The 24,999-nt window shown below is 47.6% G+C and overlaps 1 protein-coding gene across 7 annotated transcripts in view; it reads left to right on the forward strand.

Annotated features, from left to right (window-relative positions):
- sox5 (SRY-box transcription factor 5) overlaps window positions 1–2,121 on the forward strand; it is a 382,969-nt gene extending 380,848 nt beyond the window's left edge. For all 7 annotated transcript variants that reach the window (XM_033039457.1, XM_033039455.1, XM_033039456.1 and 4 more), the window contains one exon: window positions 1,380–2,121. In XM_033039457.1, coding sequence (XP_032895348.1) covers window positions 1,380–1,695 — 316 coding nt within the window. In that variant the 3' untranslated portion in view covers window positions 1,696–2,121. The remainder of the gene's footprint in view (window positions 1–1,379) is intronic.
- The last annotated feature ends 22,878 nt before the right edge of the window (window positions 2,122–24,999 follow it).

Raw genomic sequence — 24,999 nt, forward strand, 5'->3', positions numbered from 1 at the left:
GTCAACGAACCAACACCCATCGTGGGCGGAAGTTTAGGTGTAGGAAGGAACTGCAGGTGCTGGTTGACGCCGAAGATAGAGACAACAAGGTGGAGGAAAGTGGGCCGAAGGGCCTGTTTCCACACTGTATCTCCAAACTAAAGTAAACCAGAATAAGAGGACGTAGATTTAGAATGGACTCGAAGAGGAATCTCTTTAGCCAGAGGGTGGTGAATCTGTGGAATTCTTTGTCACAATGGAAGCGGCACGGTGGCGCAGTGGTAGAGTTGCGGCCTTACAGCGCTAGAGACCCGGGTTCGATCCCCTGTATGAAGTTTGTACGTTCTCCCTGTGACAGCGTGGGTTTTCCCCAGGAGCTCTGGTTTCCTCCCACACTACAAAGACGTACAGGTTTGTATGTTAATTGGCGTGGGTGAAAGTTGTAAATTGTCCCGAGTTAACGGGATAGTGCCAGCGTATGGAGATCGCTGGTCGGCGCAGACTCGGTGGTCCAAAGGGCCTGTTTCTGTATCTCTAAACTACACTAAACTGAGATGGCTGTGTGTAAGCCAAGTCATTGGGTGTTTTTAATGACAGGTTCTTGATTAGTAAGGGCGTCAAAGGTTACGAAGAGAAAGCAGGAGAATGGGGTTGAGAGGGAAAAATTGATTGGCCACGATTGAATGGCAGAGTAGACTTGATGGGCTGAATGGCCTAATTCTGCTTATATGTCTTATGTTCATAATTTCATGAGTGATAGAAGCAGAATTAGGCCATTCGGCCCATCGAGTCTACTCCTCCATTCAATCATGGCTGATCTATCCCTCCCTCTCAACCCCATTCTCCTGCCTTCTCCCCATAACCCCTGACACCGGTACTAATCAAGAATCTATCCATCCCTGCCTTAAAAATATCCATTGACTTGGCCCCCTACAGCCGTCTGTGGCAATGAATTCCACAGATTCACCACCCTGGTCGTACGGTGTTAAGATCTTCCTCGTGCTTCAATATCAGTGGAAGTTTAGTTTAGTTTAGAGATTCAGGCCTTTCAGATCACCGAGTCCACACCGACCCACACATTAACACTACCCTGCACACACTAGAGGCAATTTACAATTATACCAAACCAAATAGCCTACAAACCTGTACGTCTGGAGTGTGGGAGGAATCCAAAGATCTCAGAGAAAACATCCAAAGATCTCAGAGAAAACGTCACGGGGAGAACGTACAAACTCTGTACAGACAGCACCCGTAGTCGGGATCGAACCAGGGTCTTCGTTGCTGTGTGGCAGCGACTCTACAGCTGCGCCACTGGTGAATGTTGAATGTTGATGTTGGAAGGGGGGGGTTGGTTCCCTTAATCACGGTTTGTATGTGTGCTTGTGTATTGGTGTTGGCAGGCAGCAAGGCCAGATCCCCATTGCCACGGCGGGAGTGGTGTACCCTGGAGCCATGGGCATGGCGGGCATGCCCTCGCCCCGTCTCCCCTCCGAGCACTCGAGCATGTCCAGCAGCCCCGAGCCCAGCATGCCCGTCATCCAGAGCACTTACAGCCTCAAGTCGGAGGAGGGCCGCGGCCGGGAGGAGCTGCGTGTGGGGGCGGTGAACGGCGGCGGCGGCGGCGTCTTTGACGAGTACGAGGACGAGGACGAGGACGACCCCGACGCCGACTACGGCAGCGAGGAGGAGAATCACGTGGCGTCCCACGCTGACTGAGCGGGCAAGGCCTGGCGGCGGCCAACATACAGTCAACGTCGGCCCGACCCACGCACGCACGCACGCGCCTACAACACGGGGGGGGGGAGCGCCTCATCCCACCAGAGCCAAGCACATGGTGACTCTCCGATACACTGACTGTTATTTAAAACTATTTAGTCTTAATAAACAAGATATAGTCAGAGCTCTACTGACTAATAGACATCGGCCTATGTACAGGCATGGAAAAAATGATAAGCTATGGGTAAACGATGCCAGTAACGTCAGCTGCTATTCCTAAGCACTGCGGTCTTACCCTTCTGAGCTTTGTCTAACCTGTCGTTCTAGAAGATTCTATAAAAGTCTCACTCAGGTACAAAGTGCCAACAAGTGGCTTGTGAATGTGTTTTGTTTATTTTGTGCCACAATAAAAGGTGTTTTTTTTTCTTTTCGTTTTGTTCTTGTTTTTTTGGATGGATTAAGGACAAACTAATGTTTTTTTTGTTGTTGCTCTCGTTACCTTTGTTTCAAAGGAATCTATTTTCTTGAATCTTGAGATACCCGTAGCGCCATCATTCGAGTACTTGTGTGTGTGTGTGTGTGTGTGTTTTTATTTCTTCTCGTTGCACACCATTTCAAAATGCAACTCCTAGTAAGTGCCAAAATTTGTAACTGTTTGGAATTAGTTCATGCATTTCCCTGCAGTCTTAAGCTAGGGATGTTGTTGGGTCTTAAGACAATCCTGGACATCTTGCCGCACCAGCAGCTGTAGGACATGGTTGTGGCAGTTCTCAGGTGAAAGAGGGGAAAGTTGAAGTCGTGAGAAACTTTTTAATGATATGAATGCTGTGCTCGTGTGTGCACGAGCGTGTGTGCAAGCGTGTGTGCGCATGCATTCTGTGTGTGTGTATATGCGTGTGTGTGCGCGCGTGTGTATGTATGCACACGTGTGTACATTGTGTGTGTGTGTGTGCATTGTGTGTGTATGCGCTCGTGTGCATTCTGCATGTGTATACACGTGTGTGTGTGCGCGCGTGTGTGCACATGTGCATTCTGTGTGCGCGTACACATGTGTGCACACCTGTGCATTATGTGTGTGTGCGTGTGTGCATTCTGTGTGTGCGTGTGTGCATTCTGTGTGCGTACATATGTGTGCCCATGTGTACATTCTGTGTTTGTGTATGTGTGCGCCTGTGTACATTCTGTGTGCGTTTCTGTGTGATTTGGTGAGTGAGAGATGGAAGGACAGCTGGAGATAGAGAGAGAGAGGGAGAGATAGAGAGAGAGAGAGGGTCTTACGGTACTTTATAGGCTGTCAGAGGTAGTGACAGCAAAGAGCGCGGATGTCCTCAATATCCCTCCCCACTCCCTTTACCCTGAAGACTGTCGTCCCTTCTCCCACTTCCTCAGCAAGGCAATCACTCTTTTCACACATGTTTTAAAATCCGAGATCGTAGCACTTATATATAAAATAAATTCCAACCAACATACGCTTAAGTCTAGGGGGGGGGGGGGGGGGGGGGTTGCGAATGAATGAACTAACCCAGAAGCAAAGCCTGTATCTGACAACGTTTACCTCCTTCGAGGGTGAACGCTTTTGCTTTTGCTTGTGAGATGGCGAGATACCTCCAGTGGATTTTTGGGTGTCTGAATTTCAACCCCCATCCATCCCGAAATACAATTTTGGATGTGAAATTAAAATGGCTTTGTTCTTATAGGTGGATTAGCTGGACATATACTGCATGTCAGTGTTTAATTTGTATTTTTTGACTGTATTTTTCAATTTTAACTGCCTCTTAATAGGGTACAATGATGATCAGCTATCCCCCAGCTAGTAAGTTATGTATAATTTATTTTCTCCATTCTAACTAATTGATTCTCAATGCAGCATTCTGTAGCTGTAGATATTTAAGCCTGGTATTTTAGCTATAAAGTTTTTTCTTTTTATGTTCTTCAAGTCCTAGTGATGTCATGTTATGATGTGTATTCAGCAGGCGTGAAAATATTTCGACTGTTTGTTGGGACCGAAATGAGACCATTTTCTCATAATCTCATTTCTATTTAATTGTCATGGTCATTTAGAACTGATTCGCTAAAGCACTCTGTAACTGAAAAAGAAAGAAAAAAAAATCCAGAAAAAAAAAAACCAAGTGTTTTATATCACTTTATGTAAAATGTGAAACCAGTTTTTCGTTTTATTTTTCCTTGACTTGTGTGAACAAATTTCTGACTCTTGTGAGACTTGAAGTCCCACATAGATGGGCTCCTACACCAGTAATTCTTTGGCCCCCCTGTTTATTTATGGACTCTGGACTGCAAGAGTACTTTGTTTTAGCTCCAGTAAGGTTTCACCATGACTTCATGGCTGAGAACTATTTCTGATTTACATCCCAATAATGAAAACCGTGTCAGAGATATCCCTCATTATTTTTTTATTTTTCCCCCCCGTTAATTTTTACCCCTTATTTTTGTTTCGTTCAGAGTTCTCATCTCACTGACATTTTGCATTCTGTAATTCCTAATCTCAGACTACTCAATTCTTATGATGCTGTACTGTTTTTTTTTAAAAGAAAATGTATTTATTGCTCAAGAATGGCTCTAAAATTTATTAGACACAGATTGTGTTCAGGAAGACAATCAAATCGAGTGGAGCTCAAAACAAAGTAAACTGAATCTGCCATCTCACTTGAAATTTAAAGAAAGATATGTAAATATAACATAGAATTATAGATTTATATTTTGTTCATAACACATAGTGTAATATAAGTTGTATATTTTCATGTTTTTTGTTTATGTTATCATTCATGCCACAATAAAAGCGAGAGTACTTGTACTCTGGAAAAATGGACACGTGTTAATGCTATCTGCTTCCGCGCTGTGCCTGAAATTGGAAGATACAAGCCCTTCCATGCACCGAGTCCACGCCGACGATTTGCACTAGTTCCATGTTATCCCACTTTCCCATCCACTCCCTACACACTAGGGGGGGGGGCAATTTACGGAGGCTAACTAACCTACGCGGTCACAGTGAGAACGTGCAAACTCCGTACACACGGACAGCACCCGAGGTCAGGATCGAACCTGGGTCTCTGGCGCTGTGAGGCACGGGCTCTACCAGCTGCAACAGAAATGCATGCAAGAGGCCTCATGATATAACATTTCCAACCCATGCCCTGGTATGAGTTCTAGTGAGGGAGGGGGTTGCAAGGGCATCACATTACTCACGCTGATTGTCAGACTGACCACCATCTAAACCACTCAGTTATCTCCATCACTTTGACCACAGAACAAGGACAATTGACCCCCAAAGAGAAACTCTGCCGCCCATTTAGGGTGGGAGGTGGACTGGCGATGGAAACTGCTTATTATCTGAAAATTATAAAGGGCATCTACTGCACATGTGCCCAAAGGCTCTTGGTTCTTGGTCCTCCAAATGGAATTTAAACTGGAGGTGGCAGAGGGTGCAGGCAGTTCATAGGCAGAGAACAGTACAGCACAGGAACAGGCCATTCAGCCCACGATGTTTGTGCCAACCATGATGCCAAGTTAAACTAATCTCATCTGCCTGCATACGATCCATATCCCTCCATTCCCTGAACTACCATGTGCCTATCTAGAAGCTTCTACAGCGCTACTATAGGATCAGCCTCCACCACCACCCCTGGCAATGCGTTCCAGGCCCCCACCACTCTCTGTGTAAAAATACTTGCTCTGCACATCTCCACTAAACTTTCCCCCTCTCACCTCAGCTTTGTCCTCTAGTGTTGGACATATCCACCCTGGGAAAAAGGTTCTGAATGTCTGCCCTATCTCTGCCTCATCATTTTATATCCTTCTATCAAGTCTCCCCTCAAACTCTGACGCTCCAGAGAAAACAATCAAAGTTCCTCCAATCTCTCCTTGTAGTTGAAGCCCTCTAATCCAGACAGAATTCTGGTCAACCTGCTCTGCACCCTCCCAGTACGTATGAGATCAATCTACAGTCTCGTAACAATGGTAAGTAAAGCTGGGACCGGTAGCAGGTTAGAAATGTTGCCGCAGATTTGGTGGTTACTTGCGGACAATCTGTCCTATGATCTCCAATGGGGGCAGCACGGTGGCACAGCGGTAGAATTGCTGCCTTTTACAGCGCCAGAGACCCGGGTTCGATCCTGACTACAAGTGCTTGTTCTCCCCGTGACCTGCGTGGGTTTTCTCCGGGTGCTCCGGTTTCCTCCCACACTACAAAGACGTACAGGTTTCTCGGCTAATTGGCTTGGTGTAATTGTAAATTGTCCCTAGTGTGTAGGAATAGTGACAGTGTATGGGTGATCGCTGGTCGGCGCGGACTCGGTGGGCCGAAGGGCCCGTTTCCGTGCTGCATCTCTAAACTAAAATAAAGGAAATTAAATGATATTCTGGGATGAGGAATTTGAGTCATTTTGTACCCATATGTGTATCTACGTTCTCCAGGGACAGACACAAAATGCTGGAGTAACTCAGCAGGACAGGCAGCATCTCTGGAGAGAAGGAATGGGTGACGTTTCAGGTCGAGACCCTTCTTCAGTCTGTGAAATGGTCTTGACCCGGAACGTCACCCATTCCTTCTCACCAGAGAATGCTGCCTGTCTGCTGAGTTAATCCAGCATTTTGTGTCTATAGGGTCATAGTGTGATACAGTGTGGAAACAGGACCTTTGGCCCAACTTGCCCACACCGGCCAACTTGTCCCAGCTACCCTAGTCCCACCTGCCAGCATTTGGTCCATATCCCTCTAAACCCGTCCTATCCACGTGCCTGTCTAACTGCTTCTAACTGAGTCCCTGCCTCAACTACCCCCTCTAGCAGCATGTTCCATACACCCACCACCCTTTGTGTGAGAAAGTTACCCCTCAGATTCCTATTCAAGCTTTTCCCCTTCACAAACCTATGTCCTCTGGTCCTCGATTCACTTCCTCTGGGCAAGAGACACTGTGCATCCATCCAATCTATTCCTCTCATGATCTTATACACCTCTTTAAGATCACCTCTCATCCTCCTGTGCTCAGAGGATTAGAGTCTCAGCTAACTCAACCTCTGCCTATAGCTCAGACCCTCTAGTCCTGGCAACATCCTCGTAAATCTTCTCTGTACCCTTTCCATCGACAGTATCAAAATCTATCTTTGGTTTAAACCAGCATCTGCAGTTCCTTCCGACGCATGTTCTCCAGGGGTGCTGCCTGACCTGCTGAGTTACTCCAGCACTTTGCGTCCTTTTGTGAATCATCTCCCATCTTGGGCTGATCTGCCTCAATGCACTACAGGATTGATGCATGATTTGTAATCATGTATTGTCTTTCCGCTGACTGGTTAGCACGCAAAAAAAAAGCTTTTCATTGCACGTGACAATAAACTAAACTGAACACTGCCCACTTTAACCCATGGTCTGCCCTGACCGATTAGCTCTTTACGGAAGGTACACAAAAATGCTGGAGAAACTCAGCGGGTGCAGCAGCATCTATGGAGCGAAGGAAATAGGCACAGTTCATAGTTTAGTTACAGAGAGTGGTGAATATGTGGAATTCTCTGCCACAGAAGGCAGTTGAGGCCAGTTCATTGGCTATATTTAAGAGGGAGTTAGATGTGGCCCTTGTGGCTAAAGGGATCAGGGGGTATGGAGAGAAGGCAGGGATGGGATACTGAGTTGGATGATCAGCCATGATCATATCGAATGGCGGTGCAGGCTCGAAGGGCCGAATGGCCTACTCCTGCGCCTATTTTCTATGTTTCTATGTTAGTATTTGTAGTGTTCGAGAGCCTGTTAGATGTTGGGAAGAAACAGTTCCCGAACCTGGTTTTCAGGTGAAATGAGTGCGTGGCCAGGGTGGTGTGGGTGCCTGATGATGCTGGCTGCCTTTTTGAGGCAGCGACTCCTGTAGATCCCTTCGACGGTGGGGAGGTCAGTGCCCATACGTGTAGGAAGGAACTGCAGATGCACTTGTTCTATATCTCCCTATATCACCCTTTCCCCCTGACTCTCAGTCTCGACCCGAAACGTCACCTATTACTTGGTCCTCGATTCACCTACACTGGACAAGAGGCTCTGTGCATCCAGAGATGCTGTCCGACCCGCTGAGTTACTCCAGCGTTGTGTGTCTATCTTAGGTCAGTACCCACGATCGACCGAGCCGTGTCTGACAGTTTTTTTGATCTCCTTTGTTCCACTTCCACGCACTCTACTCTCCCAGCGCTAATGAATTTGGCTCTTTCGTCAATATTCATTGATCATACGTGGAGTGGCTTTAACTCTGCACGCTGTACCTTTAATAACCGCACTACAATATTCCGTCTGCTGGCAATTGGCACTGACACAAGCAGCAGTCTACACATTTCCCTTGACACCTTTTTAGCAGCAACTTGGCTAGGATTTCTGCTCAAGAGGCACAGTGATAATATTGGCACAGAAGAAGGAAAATCCCAGACGTCCTCTTCCCTGAAACCTTAGCACAGATCTTTACAGCTATTATCCAAAAAAGTGGGAAAGGTCGACAAATTGAGGTTGGATCATCCAGATTTAGTCTGTTTTAAATAAAATGCATTTCCTTTGAATGCATCACTAGAGTCCAATATTTCGAGCCAACACCGCCATTCATTGCGATCATTGGCGGATCGTCCCCAAATTGTCGGGTGTGCACGGCGCCGCAGCGGTAGAGTTGCTGCCTCACAGCACCAGAGACCCGGGTTCGATCCTGACCACGGGTGCTGTCTGTACGGAGTTTATACCTTCTTCCCATGACCTGCGTGGATTTTCTCCAGGATCTCTGGTTTTCTCCCACACTCCAGAGACGTGCAGGTTTGTAGGTTAATTGGCCTAGTATAATTGTAAATTGCCCCTAATGTGTGTAGGATAGTGTTAATGTGCGGTGATCTCTGGTCGGCACGGACTCGGTGTTTTCACGCTGTATCTCTAAAGTAAACTAAACTACTGATGTACAGTGAAAAGCTCTGCTTTGCATGCTATCCAATCAGATCAGATAATATTGCACATAAATACAATCAAGTCAAACTCAAGTACAATAGGTAGAGCAAAGGGGAAGATACAGAGTGCAGAATATAGTTCTCAACGTTGTAGCACATTCATTACAGAGACACAGTCCAAAGTCCGCAATGGGGTAGAGGTGAATCGGACAGTACCCTGGCTTATGGAAGGGACGTTCAGAAGCCTGATAACAGAGGGGAAGAAGCTGTTCCTGAGTCTGGTGGTGGGCGCTTTCAAGCTTCTGCATCTTCCGCCAATCTGGAGCAGGGAGAGGAGGGGCTGGGACAACACTTTAATGATGTCGGCTGCTGTTCCGAGGCAGCGTGAAGCGTAGATGGAGTCGATGGTGGGGAGTCTGTCTGTGGGACGGAGTCTGTCTGTGTGATCTACAACGCTCTGCAACTTCTCGCGGCTTTGGGCTGAGCCGTTCCCAAACCAAGCAGTGATGCAAGCCGACAGTGCGCGTTCTATGATGCGTCTGTGGCAGTTTATGAGAATCATTGGAGATTTGCCGAGTTTCCCCCAGAAAGCAGAGGCGTTTTTCGTGCCTCCCTGGCCATTGTATCAATGTGGTTGGATCACCTTGATGGTGCAGTCAGTCTCCGATGGTCTTGTTTAGAAAGACAATGCCCCTATTGCTGAGATGTGGGCATCTAGGACCGCATGGACGAGTTGGGCTGAAGGGCCAGTTCCCTGTGCTCAATGACTTGATAACTGGCAGGTAACATGGTAAGATAAGTAAATGGCAAAGCCCACTGATTCCCAGGATCCATCCCCCAGGGAGCGTCTTTCATCAATTGACTTCAGGATGATCTTACATGGTTTGTAGCCACTATGATACACTCGTACATCATGATTTATACACAGCAAGCTCCACAAGCAGCAACAGAAAGAGGTGATGTGTAGGATGGAACTGCAGATGCAGATTTACACCGAAGATGGACAAAATTATTCAGCGGGTCAGGCGGCATTTCTGGAGAGAAGGAATGGGTGACGTTCCAGGTCGAGACCGCGATCGGTGGACAATGTTTGTTTTAATTATTTCGATTCGTGTTTCAAAGGGGGTGTTTTAATGTCTCGGGAATCTGTGTCTCGTTGCTCTCGACCCGAACCGTCACCCATACCTTCTCTCCAGAGTTGCTGCCTGACCCGCTGAGTTACTCCAGTACTTTGTGTCCATCTTCGGTGTAAACCAGCATCTGCAGTTCCTTCCTGAACAGGCAGTCACGGTGGCGGCGTGGTAGAGTTGCTGCCTTACAGCGCCGGAGACCCGGGTTCGAACCCGACTGCGGGTGTTGTCTGTACGGAGTTTGTACGTTCTCCCCGTGACCTGCATGGGGTTTCTCCGAGATCTTCGGTTTCCTCCCACATTCCAAAGACGTACAGGTTTGTAGATTAATTGGCTTGGTATAAATGTAAAAGTTGTCCCTAGTAGGTGTAGGATAGTGTTAACGTGCGGGAATCGCTGGTCGACGCGGACCTGGTGGGCCGAAGGGCCTGTTTCCGCGCTGTATCTCTAAATTAAACTAAACATCGCACATTTCTTGCTGCTTGTGGACCTTGTGGTATATAAATCCTGAGTTAATCCATATGCCTGAGTTACTCCAGCATTTTGGGTCTACCTTCAACAGAAAGAGGCAATTCGGCCCATTAAGGTCATGCTGGCTCCTTGTGCAACAATACTGCCAGTCTATTCCTCCCGACCTTTCCCCATAACTTTACAGATGACTCACAATAGACAATAGACTATAGGTGCAGGAGTAGGCCATTCGGCCCTTCGAGCCAGCACCGCAGACTCATTCTCAAGTGCCCAGCCAATTCCAGCTTGACAGTCTTGGATGAATCAAAATGCTATGGAATTGACTGACTCAGCCCCTCCAGTTCCTGGCTCCACGATGCCAATGTACCCACAGATTACTAACGATGATACATCGTGGACCGGCCAGTTCTTTCTTCATGACCTCCTCCGAGTTCTTAAACTGGCTACCTAATAATGTTCAAGATTTAATATGAACTCGAGGGGCAAACATGGAGCGAACTGCCAGTTGGTAGTTGAGGCAGGTACTATCACGGCATTTAAAAGATATTTGGGTAGATACATGGATAGGAAAGGTTTAGAGGGATATGAGCCAAATGCAGACAGGAGGGACTAGTGTAGATGGGGCATATTGATTAAAAGACACTTGGGCAGGTACAGGGATAGGAAAGGTGGCGAAGGATATGCCCCAAACGCTGGCAAATGTGACTGACAGGGCAGCACGGTGGCGCAGCGGTAGAGCTGCTGCCTTACAGCACCAGACACCCGGGTTTGATCCTGTCTGTACGGGGTTTGTACGTTCACTTCATGACATGCGTGGGTTTTCTCCGGGATCTCCTGTTTCCTCCCACGCCCCAAAGACGTACATGTTTGTAGGTTAATTGGCTCGGTATTGGCTCGGTTAATTTTCTCACAGAGAGTGGTGAGTCTGTGGAATTCTCTGCCTCAGAGTGCAGTGGAGGCGGGTTCTCTGGATACTTTCAAGAGAGAGCTAGATAGGGCTCTTAAAAATAGCGGAGTCAGGGGATATGGGGAGAAGGCAGGAACGGGGTACTGATTGGGGATGATCAGCATGACCACATTGGATGGCGGTGCTGGCTCGAAGGGCCGAATGGCCTACTCCTGCACCTATTGTATGGTGTCTATATATATTGGTATAATTGTAAATTGTCCCTAGTGTGTAGGATAGTGTTAGTGTGCGGGGATCGCTGGTCGGCGCGAATTCGGTGGGCCGAACAGCCTGTTTTCAGCACAGTTTCTCCAAATTAAACTAAATGCTAAGATGGGGAATCTTGGTCGGCATGGGCAAGTTGGGCCAAAGTGGCTGTTTCAAGTACTGTTTGGCTCTGCAACTTGAGCAGATTTACAATCGCAGGCATGTTCCCAAGGACAATTACAGTCATGTAACAAATTACAGCCAAACCCAAATCTTGAGACCGAACACAGTGTTTTATAAACATAACAAGAGTGCAGGAACTGGCTGTGGTACAATGCACTAGACTCTGTCACAAATATGTTCTGTACTGGAAACTTTAGGGGTTGTTTGGTTTAAAATAACACACCACAGAACATGAGCCGACAGTTTAAAAAGAGACCAATGTCATTTTGTACTTCGAGTCTCCTCAGAAACAACCAGTCTGACACCATCCCGATTTAATGACCTTCAATTAAGGCATTAGATGGGCCCCACATAATGATACATTGGGCAAGGCTTGCCGTCATTCAAGGACCGACCACGGTCGGTGACATCAGTCTCGGCTCTGCAGTCATACGATGTTTCTCCAGCGAAGACCATTCGTTCTGCGATCCCTGCCACAGAGGGCAGTGGAGGCCAAGTCACTGGATGGGTTTAAGAGAGAGTTAGATAGAGCTCTAGGACCTAGTGGAGTCAAGGGATATGGGGAGAAGGCAGGCACGGGTTATTGATAGGGGACCATTCCCTCCACAGACAAAGGCAGAAGGGGCTGGAGTAACTTAGCGGGGTCAGGCAGCAACCCTGGAGAACATGGATAAGTGGCGTTTCGGGTTGGATCCCTTCTTCAGACTCAATAGATGCTACCTGACAGACTGAGTTCCCCTGGCACTTTGTCTTTTGCTCTGCCATTATCTGCATCTCCTCAGCTTATCAATTGCCTTCTTGTCCACTTGGTCACTTCACATGTCCATAAGACACTGAACAATATCGATATCCCACATAAGGCACGGTGGCACCGCGGAAGAGTTGCTGCCTTACAGCAAAATGCAGCGCCAGAGACCCGGGTTCGATCCCGACTACGGGTGCTGTCTGTATGGAGTTTGTCCGTTCTCCCCGTGACCTGCGTGGGTTTTCTCCGAGATCTTCGGTTTCCTCCCACACTCCAAAGGCGTACAGGTTTGTTGATTAATTGGCTTGATAAAAATGTTAAATTATCAGAGTTGGCGATATGCAGAGTACTGCCCTGCCGACTACACGGTTCAGAAGGTAAGTTTAAAAGTTCACTGTACGGAAGTTTGAAAACAGCAGTTCCAGAGATATTCTTCCCAGCTGGAGTGCAGTCCTATCCTCCGTCTACCTCATTGGAGACCATTAAATTATCTTTAATGGAACTTTATCAAACGTCATTGTTATATCTTGCACTAAATGTTGCACCCTTTATCCTTTATCTGTGTACTGCGAGTGGCTTGAGTCTATTCATGCATCATTTAGTTTAGAGATACAGCGCGGAAACAGGCTCTTCGGCCCACCAGGTCCGCGCCGACCAGCGATCCCACTAACACTATCCTACACACTCTAGAGACAATTTGCAATTTTTTTACCAAAGCCAATTAACCGACAAACCTGCACGTCTTTGGAGTGTGGGAGGAAACTGGAGCATCCGGAGAAAACCCAGGCAGGTCTCAGGGAGAACGTTTAAACTCCGTGCAGACAGCACCCACAGTCAGGATCGAACCGGGGTTTCTGGTGGTGTAAGGCAGCGACTCTACCACTGTGTCACCGAGCCTCCCTGAATAGTCCTCCCTATGAATGGAGAGCATACGTCAAATTTTTTTTTACCATGCCTCAGTGCACATAACGTCTTCTTCTACTTCTTGCGTATGACGTGCACAGCCTAAAGTTGTAGGATAACTTCTTCTATTTGATCTTACTTGATTGTGCACGCCAGGTTGATTGCATTTGTCGAAACAGGGCTGACCACGTGAAGGTTGCAATCTCCCACCCCAGTGCACGTGACATTCCACATATTCAGTCGTCCGATAGTTGGAATTCATAACATCTCTCTCCATCAACTGGCCCCATTGATAATTGCTTCCCTAATATGGCCAATTAGTGGGCAAAGGGTTTGGATTCGGAGATCTTTGATGAATATATTAGAAACATGTGCATTGGGATGGGTGGGCAGTGAAAGGGGCAAAAACAGATTGGACGGGAAACTCCCTATGAAGCCTGCAATGGCCTGGAAAAGAGTTCGCAAGTACAAGCAATTAATTTTCTTTGTTGACTCAAACTACTGTTGATAGGTACTTCATTTCTTGATTTCTCCTCCTATAAATAGATTAAGGGTCACATGAAAGTCAAGTTATTCTCATTTGTTCTTCCCTGCAGACAGATTTCCCATGACTGCATATCCATCAGTTTTCTTTTAACGCAATTTTCCTCAAATTACTTTATCCCAGTCTCTGTGGTCGCCCGATAGCCAAGTGCTGCTTCCTGTTGCTTCCAGTTAACTCTTTCTCTGTGCTTCCCATTGCGTTTTCCCCAAGAGCACAAATATAACCGATGCTGCCCCTATTTAGAGCAAAGACATTCCTTCAGATTGAGTTTGGCTCGTTTGAAGATCGACATAAGATGCCAGAGTAACTCAGCGGGACAGGCAGCATCTCTGGATAGAAGGAATGGGTGACGTTTTAGGTTGAGACATTTCTTCAGACCCGAAGCGTCACCCATTCCTTCTCTCCAGAGATGCTGCCTGTCCCGCTGAGTTACCCCAGCATTTTGTGTCCATCTCCGGTGTAAACCAGCATCTGCAGTTCCTTCCTACACTTTAGTCTATTTGAGTTTAGTTTATTGTCTCGTGTACCGAGCTTTAGCTGCATGCTAACCAGTCAGCGGAAAGACAATATATGATTACAATCGAGCCGTCCACAGCGTACAGATACGTAATTAAGAGAATAACGTTTAGTTCAAGGTAAAGTCTGATCAAAGTTAGTCCAATGAGATCGATAGTATCTCAAGACTGCTCTCTTGGCTTTTAGTAGGATGGTAACAGCTGGGAAGAAACTGTCCCTGAATCTGGGGGTATTCTTTTTCATACGTCTGTTCCTTTCACCTGATGGGAGAGGGGAGAAGAGGAAGCAGCCACGATGCCAACCGTGGATAATGCAGGTGGCCTTGCCAAAGCAGCATGAAGTGTCAATGGAGACAATGGAAGGGAATACCAAAGATTGCCTAAGCATCGTAGTGAAACAGCCCCAACCCATCCAGTTGGGTGATTAAGTAAGTAAGTAAGTACGTTTATTGGCCAAGTATTCACATACAAGGAATTTGCCTTGGTGCTCTGCCCACAAGTAACAACATGACATACAGTGACAGTTACGAATGACTCAGAAAACACTAAACATTAATAATAATAAAACATGAATGATAAAACACCGTTGATCAAGCATGTGAACCAACAAAATGCCAAATCAAAGGGAGGCTACAGATTTTTGGCTGTTGAGTAGAGCAACTACTCGTGGCTAAAAGCTGGTTTTACGCCTGGCTGTGGCAGCTTTGACAGACCGGAGTCGCCTTCCAGAGGGAAGTGATTCAAAGAGTTTGTGGCCAGGGTGAGAGGGGTCAGAGATGATCTTGCCCGCTCGCTTCCTGGCCCTTGCAGTGTACAGTTCGTCAATGGAGGGAAGGTTGCAGCCAATAACCTTCTCAGCTGATCGGACGATTTGCTGCAGCCTCCAGGTGTTGTGCTTGGTGGCTGAGCCAAACCAGACCATGATGGGGAAGGTGAGGACAGACTCTAACACTGCACCACGGCACCGTGGGCACTTTATTGTCCAATTACACCCAGTCTTGTGGCCCAAAATGGCCACCTCAGTTTAATACTCCACATGGCGTTAATGCACTACATAAACCACCTCTCAACCTTATCTAACTACAGTAAGCACAGCCAGTAGAGACGCCGCCTCATAGCACAGAGACCCGGGTTCAATCCTGACCTCTGTGTGGAGTTTGCACGATCTCCCTGTGACAGCGTGGGTTTCCCCCGGTTGCTCTACTTTCCCCCCACATCCCAAAGACGTGCGGGTTTGTGGGTTAATTGGCCCTTTCCCCGAGTATGTTAGGTGGGTTAAAAAGTGGGGTAACATAGAACTGGTGTTGTAGGGTGATGGATGGTCAGGGTGGGCTCAATGGCCTAAAGGCCTTGTTTCCATAGATAGACACAAAAAGCTGGAGTAACTCAGCGGGTCAGGCAGCATCTCTGGAGAAAAGGAATAGGTGACGTTTCGGGACTGAACTCTTCTTCAGACCTATTCCATGCTGTATTCCTAAACTAAACATAACTAAACTAAACTAAACTAAACCAAACTACAGAGCCTTCCCTCCAGAGTCAAACACACTACTCTGTAAAAGAGTGCTGTATTAATTACTTTAATCAGACTTTATTGTCCTGACGTCTTCACTTCTGTCCAGGAAAATTTGTTTCCTTTTGGATTTATTGGTGATATGTGGACTTCTTATTTATTTGCTTGTCGGCAACTAGACATCACCGGCAAGGCCAGGATTTATTGCCCATGTGAAGGTGAGGGGGAACCACCTTCTTAAACTGCTGCTATCCTTCTGATGACGGTTCTCTCACCGTGCTGTTAGACTTTAGACTTTAGAGATCCAGCGCAGAAACAGGCCCTTCGGCCCACTGAGTCTGCACCGACCAGCGAGCCCCGTACACCCTGTACACTAGGGATCATTTACAATTTTTTAGCTGAAGTCAATTAACCCACATATCTGCACATCTTTGGAATGTGGGAGGAAACCAGAGCATCCGGAGAAAATGCAAGTGGTCACGGGGAGAACGTGCAAACACCGTACAGACAGCACCTGTAGTCGGGATCGAACCCGGGTCTCTGGCGTTGTAAGGCAGCAACTCTACCGCTGCACCACTGTGCTGCTCCTGTTCATAGCGTTGGGGGGGGGGGGGGGGGGGGTATCTCTAAACTGAAATAAACTAAGTAAATCATATCAAAATAATTCTCCACAACCCATTTTCATAGTCATACAGGCCCTTCTGCCACCTTATCAATGCTGACCATCGTCCCATTGATACTAATCCCATTTATCAACACTTTGTCCATAGACTCCTTCCTCACAGAGACCAAGGAAGCCAAAGTCAGCTCAATAGAATCAAGCCAAATGCTCATTTCATGCCATATACCCTTAAACCATGACCCCACTGTCTTGAGCTTACAGCGTGGAAACAGGCCCTTCGGCCCACCGAGTCTATGCCAACCACGATCATCCGTATGCTAGCGCAGCGGTAGATTTTCTGCCTTACGGCACTTACTGTACAGCGCCAGAGACCTGGGATCGATCCTGACTATGGGTGATGTCTGTACAGAATTTATACGTTCTCCCCGTGACCTCCGAGACCTTCGGTTTCCTCCCACACCCTAAAGATGCACAGGTTTGTAGGTTAATTGGCTTGGTATAAATGTAAATTGTCCCGAGTGTGTGTGGGATAGTGTTTGTGTGCCGGGATCGCTGGTCGGTGCGGACACGGTGGGCCGAAGGGTCAGTTTCCGCGCTGTGTCTCTAAACTAAACTAAACATTAGGGACAAATTACAGAAGCCAATTAACCTACAAACCTGCACGTCTTTGGGATGTGGGAAGACCTCTCAGGGATTTAATAAGGGAATCCATGGGATTGGCAGATGTTGTTGACGTTACCTGGTCAAGTGAATGCAATGCCTTTTGTAGATGGTACCCACTGCAGCCGCTGTGTGGCGGTGAGAGAGGGAATAGATCTTCAGGATGGTGACTGGAGTACCAATTAAGTAAGGATTCTTTGCCCTTGGTGCTGATTTTCTCGCGTTTTCTTTCATCAGGCAAGCGGAGTGCATTATAACCTCCTGCGCAAGTTGCTACCATCCACTGACTGAGAGGCCTGGCAGGTTACCCACTGCAAGACCACTCATGCTACAACTGCAAGGCATTGCTTTGAAAGGCCGGAGTAACTCAGTGGGACAGGCAGCATCTCTGGAGAGAAGGAATAGGGTGATGTTTCAGTTCGAGACCTTTCTTCAGTCACCCATTTCTTCTCTCCAGAAATGCTGCCTGGCCTGCTGAGTTACTCCAGCTTTTTTGCGTCTATCTTCGGTTTAAACCAGCAACTGCAGTTCCTTCTTACACATTGCATTGAAGAGTGCAGACTGGCGCCTGGTCTTCTCAGAAAAGAGTCTCACACCTCAGCTCAGTAGCTCCACAATCAAAATCTCTTCAGATCAAGAGCCAACAGTTTTTTACATCAGATCCGCACCAGCCAACTATTTACCAACCACGATTAATAATCAAAAATCTAAGAACACAGGGGCAGCACAGTGGTGCAGCTGGTAGAGCCACTGCCTCACTGCCAGAGACCGGGGTTTGATCCTGACTCGGATACTGTCTATGTGGAGTTTGTATGTTCTCCCTGTGACCGCGTTAGTTTTCTCCAGATGCTCCCGTTTCCTCCCACAATCCAAAGACGAGTGGGTTTGTAGGTTAATTGGCCCTGGTGTGTAGGGAGTGAATGAGAAAGTGGGAGAACATAGAACTCGTGTCAACGGGTGATCAATGATTGGCATTGATTGATTGATTGATTGATTGATTGGTTGGTTGGTTGGTTGGTTGGTTGGTAGAATGACTGCAAGATACAGCACAAAATCAGGCCCTTCGGCCCACCAAGTCCATGCTGACCATCGATCACCCGTTGACACTAGTTCAATGTTATCCCACTTTCTTTTCCACTGCCCACACATGAGGAGCTATTTACACAGGCTAATTAAACTACAAACCGGCAAGAGTAGTTTCTCAGCGTGGTAGTGTGACAGTTCCAGAGGAAAAGTTCAATGTCCACATTGAGGTAGGTTGGAAGTCACGACAGTATCCTACTCTATGGAAGACAATGCAGAACTGTTAGCTACAATGCAGAGAAACTATATTCTGCACACTGCTATCTTTCTCTTCACTCTGCCCAGCTTAGGGAGTGGATGTGAAAATGGAATAGCATAGATTTAGTGTGAATGGGTGGACTTGGTATGCAATTTTGCATAGAGCCAATGAACCTACAAACCTGTACATCTTTGAAATGTCACGGCAAACCCGAGCACCCTGAGGAAACCCACACGCTCACAGGGAGAACGTGCCAACTCCACACAGGTAGCACCTGAGGTCAGAGTGGAACCCAGGTCACTGCCGCTGTGAGGCAGCAGCTCTACCGCCTTGTCCAAAGAAGGGTCTCGACCCGAACCGTCACCCATACCTTCACTCCAGATAGATGCTGCCTGTCCCGCTGAGTTGCTATTTTAGCATAGCAGGTCCTTGATTAGGACATGGAAATTTGCGACTGACAGTGGGGAAGGTACAAAGAGGGTAAAATTGGAAGTGATGGCCCCGACCTCCACACATAAAACTTCATGCTTCACTCAGTGGAACTCTCCGTTAGAAATATCGATGTCACATTTATGCCCAGACTGAAAGACGCCTCTGTCGACATAATGATCACAAATAATCTGTACTTTTGAATAACTCAGATCAAAAGCACAGATGCAATCGTGTAAAATTAGTCATCAATCTTACAATGCTTGTATGGTACTCGTGACAACAATAAACTAACACTAAATCCAAACGTGAATACTTGGCCAATAAACTTATTCATTCACTCATTCATTCAGTACTAAATCCAATAGCAATACATCTGTACAGGACGGACAGCGCACGTCAGGCCAAGTCAAGTCCAGTTTATTGTCATATCCTAGGCATACGCAGAGTGTAAATATTACAATGAAGAGGGGAAGAGTTGGCAAATCTGTCCAAGTTTAATTGATGTTTTTATCATGTCCCGACCCCTCTGTTCCACCTCTGAATAAGATGGCCTTCTTCAGTCAGAGTATTGAGTATAGAAGTTGGAAGGTCATGATGATACAGTAATATAAGATATTGTGAGGCCACATTTGGAGTGTTGTGTAGGAAGGAACTGCAGATGCTGGTTTAAACCGGAGAAAGACACAAAAAGCTGGAGTAACTCAGCGAGAGAGGCAGCATCTCTGGAGAGAAGGAATGGGTGACGTCTCGGGTCGATACCCTTCTTCAGACTGGTATGGGATAAGAGAAACGAGAGATTATAGACAATGATGTAGAGAGATAAAGAACGATGAATGAAAGATATGCAAAAAAGGAATGATGATAAAGGAAACAGGCCATTGTTAGCTGTTTGTTGGGTGAAAACGAGAAGCTGGTGCGACTTGGGTGGGGGAGGGATAGAGAGAGAGGAAATGCCGGCGTTACTTGAAGTGAGAGAAATCTATTTTCATACCACTGGGCTGTAAGCTGCCCAAGCGAAATATGAGATGCTGTTCCTCCAATTTGCGTTTAGCCTCACTTTGACAATGGTGGAGACTGTGAAGGTCCGTGTGGGAATGGGAAGAGGAATTAAAGTGTTTAGCAAACAGGAGATCAGGTAGGTCCAGGCGGGCTGAGTGAAGGTGTTCAGTGCAATGATCGCCCAGTCTGCGTTTGGTCTCGCCGATGTATAAGAGTCCACATCTTGAACAGCGGATACAGTAGATGAGGTTGGAGGAGATGCAAGATGCAAGAAGCTCTGCCTAACCTGAAAGGACTGTCTGGGTCCCTGGACAGAGTCGAGAGAGGAGGTACAGCGGACAGGTGTTGCATCTTCTGCTGTTGCTGGGGAAGGTACCTGGGGAGGGGGTGGTTTGGGTGGGAAGGGTTGAGCTAACCGGGGAGTTGTGGAGGGAACGATCTCTGCGGAAGGTGGAAAGAGGTGGAGATGGGAAAATGTGGCTAGTGGTGGGATCCCATTGGAGGTGGCAGAAATTTCGGAGGTTTATGTGTTTTATGCAATGGCTGGTGGGTTGGAAGGTAAGGACGAGGGGCACTGTTCCCTTCCAGCCCATCAGCCGCCGTTGCAACTAGGGGGAGGGGGAGTAAGGACAGAGCTACGGGGTACCGAGGAGATACCGAGGATACATTTTGTGAGTGAAGGCCTCATCTATGATGGGTGAGGGGAATCCCCATTCCCTAAAGAATGTGAAACACCTCATCTTGGGCACAGATGCGACATGGACGTACGAATTGGGAGTAGGGGATAGAGTCTTTGCAAGAAGCAGGGTGGGAAGAAGTGACATCGAGGTAGTTGTGGTAGTCAGTGGATTTGTAACAGATGTCAGTCGATAGTACCTGTGATGGAGACTGTGAGATCAAGAAAGGGGAGGGAGGTGTCGGAGATGGTTCAAGTAAATTTGAATGCAGGATGAAAATTGGTGAAGTTGATGAAGTCCATGAGTTCCGCATGGGTGCAGGAGGTAGCACCAATACAATCATCAATGCTATGGAGGTAGAGTTCGGGGTTGGGGCCAGTGCACTCCCTGGAACAGGGACTGTTCAACGTACCCTACAAAGAGGCAGGCATAGCTGAGGCCCATGCGGGTGTCCATAGGTACGCCTTCGGACTTGGAGGAAGTGGGAAAGAGTTGAAGGAGAAGTTGTTGAGGGTGAAGACCAGCTCTGCTAGGTGGAGTAAAGTGTTAGTAGAGGGAAATTGGATGGTTCCACGGTCGAGGCAGAAAAGGAGGACTTTAAGGCCTTTCCTGGTGGGGAATGGAGGTGTAGAGTGACTGAACGTCCGCAGTAAAGATGAGGGAGTGGGGGCTCGGAAAGTGGAAGTCATTAAAGAGATGAAGGGCATGTGAGGTATATAGGACATAGGTCAGGAGAGATTGGACCGGGGGGATAGGATGGAGTCGAGGTGCGTGGAAATAATTTCACTGGGAAATATTCAGTGGGAGCATTGTATGGGCACAATGTTAGAGGAAAGATGTTGTCAAGCTTGAAAGGCTTCAGAGAAGATTTGCAAGGATGTTGCAAGGACTCGAGGGGCTGAGCTATAGGGAGAGGTGGAGCAGGCTGGGACTCTGGAATAGAGTCTCTGTGATTGAGCCATCCACGGGTACAGCCACAGGTACAGATACATGGTGAAGTGAATAACCAGAGTTTAAAGATGGTGACTTTATTCTTCATGACTCTCTCGATGCTGTTTCAACCCTTGGCCCATTGTGGTACACATTGCTGCCCAACCTCACCCATTTCAGACTGTGTAATTTGAAGATATCATACTTGGCAGTCAGTAGTTACTCTGTGGGCAAGGGGACACCAGCTGAGTAAATTAATTGTGTCTCAGGCTCACAGGGAACAGCTCATGCTCTCTGTCATCACTGAATATTGTCTGGGTCAGAATAATTACAAGTCTCTCAGTCAAAAGTAGACACAAAATGCTGGAGTAACTCAGCGGGTGAGGCAGCATCTCCGGAGAGAAGGAATGGGTGATGTTTCGGGTCGAGACCCTTCTTCAGACTGATGTCGGGGGAGGGGGGGGGGGGGCAAAAAAATGATAGAAAGTGGGCAGAGACAGTAGGACGTAGGAGGGGATAGAGAAGGGAAGCAAGGGCTATTTGAAATTGGAGAAGTCAATGTTCATACCGCTGGGGTGTGAGCTACCCAAGCAAAATATGAGGTGCTGTTCCTCCAATTTGCCTTGGGCCTCACTCTGACAATGAGCGGAGGTGTTCATCGAAACGATCGCCGAGCCTGCGTTTGGTCTCGCCGATGTACAGAAGTTGACACCTGGAACAGTGGATACAGTAGTTGAGGTTGGATGAAGTTCAAGTGAACCTCTGCCTCACCTGGAAAGACTGTCGGCGTCGTTGGATGGAGTCGAGGGGGGAGGTAAAGGGACAGGTGTTGCATCTCCTGCGGTTGCAGAGGAAAGTACCCGGGGAGGGCATGGTTTGGGTGGGAAGGGACTCGTTGACCAGGGAAAATTTGTCAGTCCCTTTGATCGAAGGGCCGTTAGTTTCTAAGTTTTAGTTTTAGAGATACAGCATGGAAGCAGGTACCTTTGGCCCACTGAGTCCACCCCGACCTACAGTCACCTGATCGAAGAAGGGTCTTGACCCTAAAAGGTCACCCATTCTTTCTCTCCAGAGGTGCTGCCTGTCCCACTGAGTTACTCCAGCTTTTTGTGTCCACCTGATCACATTAGTTCTATGCTATCCCATGTACATACGAGGGGGCAATTAACAGATGCCAGTTAACCTACAAACCTGTACGTCTTTGGAGTGTGGGAGGAAACCGGAGCACCCGGAGTAAACCCATCAGGTCGCGGGGTGAACGTACAAACTCTGTACTGACAGCACCCGTAGTCAGGATCGAACCTGGGTCTCTGGCGCTGTGAGGCAGCAGCTCTACCACTGCGCCACAGTACCGCTTGATTTAAGTACATAAAATTAGACCTGATAGAAGTGTACACAATTATGAGAGGCTTATTGAGTAGAATGGCAGAAGCTTTCTCCCAAGATGGAATTGTCAAATACTAAGGAATGTAACGGGAGGAATAGATGGGGTGAATGCACAGCCTTTTACCCAGAGTAGGGCAATCAAGAACAAAGTCAAAGTCAAAGTCAGTTTTATTTGTCACATGCACATCACATGCAGTGAAATGAATTTGCCAGCAGTGAAACACTTAAAAAGAACACACAATACACAATAAAAATTTAACACAAACATCCACCACAGCATTCTTCACTGTGGTGGAAGGCAACAAAGTTCAGCCAGTCCTCCTCCTTTGTTCACCCGTGGTTGGGGCCATAGACCCTCCGGAGTTGCCGCTATGGACGGCCCGATGTACAGGCGGTGGAACACACTTGGAGGTCCCGAATCGACACTTTCCTACCGGAGTCCGCGGCTTCAGGATGTTATAGGCCGCGGGCCGGCGGTCGGGGCTCTTCTCCGGCGATCCCCAGGCTCCAGATGGCAAGTCCATGCCCCGCCCGCGGCTAGAAGCTCCGCAGACCGTGGCTTCAGGATGTTATAGGCCGCGGGCCGGCGGTCGGGGCTCTTCTCCGGCGATCCTCCGGCGATCCCCAGGCTCCAGATGGCAAGTCCATGCCCCGCCCGCGGCTAGAAGCTCCGCAGACCGTGGCTTCAGGATGTTATAGGCCACGGGCCGGCGGTTGGAGCTCTTCTCCGGCGATCCCCGGTAAGTGGACAAAGGTTTAAGGTGAGACAGGAAAGATTTAATAGGAACCTAAGGGGGAACCTTTTAATGCAGAGGGTGGTGGTAGGTGTATGGAACAAGCTGCCATTTAAAAGATGTCGGACAGTGCATAGATAGGAAACGTTTAGTGGGATATCGGCCAAAGGCCAGATGTTGGGACTAGTGGAGATGAGACATCTTGGTCAGCATAAGCAAATTGGGCCAAAGGGCCTATGTCCTTACTCTATGAATCTATGACCCTATGACTATAACTGTATAAAGGGCATAGCATTAAGATGAGAAGGGAAAAGCGATGTATAGAACAACATTTTTCAATCTTTCATTGATTTCAAGTCAAACGTCTGCTGACTTAGAAAAATATTGAGCCTATCTCATCTTAATGAAAATAATGCAACTCCCGAACAAACAGAAGGACTTTTAGCTTAGTTTAGTTTAATATTGTCATGTGTACCGAGGTACAGTGAATAGCCTTAGTTTGCAGGCTATTCAGTCAATGAGATACTACACATGCAGTGTACAGATAAAGGTTAAAGAATACAACATTTACTGCAAGATATAACATCGAGTTCACTTAAAGATAGTCTGATTAAAGATAGTTCAAAGGCCTCCAATGAGATAGATGGGAGGTCAGACTCTAGCTAATGAGAAGACGACACAGTTGCCTGATAACAGCTGGGAAGGAACTGTCCCTGAATCTGGAGGTAGACAAAAATGCTGGAGAAACCTAAGGGTCTCGACCCGAAACGTCACCTATTCCTTCGCTCCATAGATGCTGCCTCACCCGCTGAGTTTCTCCAGCATTTTTGTCTACCTTCGATTTTTTTCCAGCATCTGCAGTTCTTTCTTAAACACTGAATCTGGAGGTGTGCGTTGTCACACTTCTGTACCTCTTGCCCGATGGGAGAGGAGAGGAGAGAAGAGGGGGTGATCGGGGAGAGGCTGTTCCATGATTAAGCTGGTGGCCTTGCCGAGACAGCGTGAAGCATAGGTGGAGTCAACCAAAGGACAGTAGCAGTCGAAGAGCGAGTTTGCCATCATCTCCAAAGGGCTTGAAGGGAGGACAACGTGCGCTGGCCTGCCTGGCACTGTCCCTGAGGGGCAATAACAATGGCCACACTGCAGACAGGTAATGGACAACATATAGCTTTGCAAATCGTACAAAAAAATCACAACAGACTATGTGTAGGAAAGAACTGCAGATACTGCCTTCAATCGAAGGCCGGACCCATTCCTTCACAACAGGCTACGCATGGGAGGTGTGAAGTCACTGGAACAAGCCTGATTTTAGTTTTAGGTCAATCCGATTTTTACCAGCGACCACTGGGCAGAGAACCTGGGAGACAGTGAAGGTGGGGAGAGAGGGAAGGTGGGAGGGAGGGGGGAGGGAAGGAGAGAGGGAGAGAAGGATGGAAGGGGGAGGGAAAGAGGGAGGGAGGGAAGGATGGAGGGAGTGAGGCCGGGCGGTGTGAGCGAAGGAGAAGCAGGATGAG

This window comes from Amblyraja radiata, chromosome 21, assembly GCF_010909765.2.
Source record: "Amblyraja radiata isolate CabotCenter1 chromosome 21, sAmbRad1.1.pri, whole genome shotgun sequence".
Taxonomy (NCBI): Eukaryota; Metazoa; Chordata; class Chondrichthyes; order Rajiformes; family Rajidae; genus Amblyraja; species Amblyraja radiata.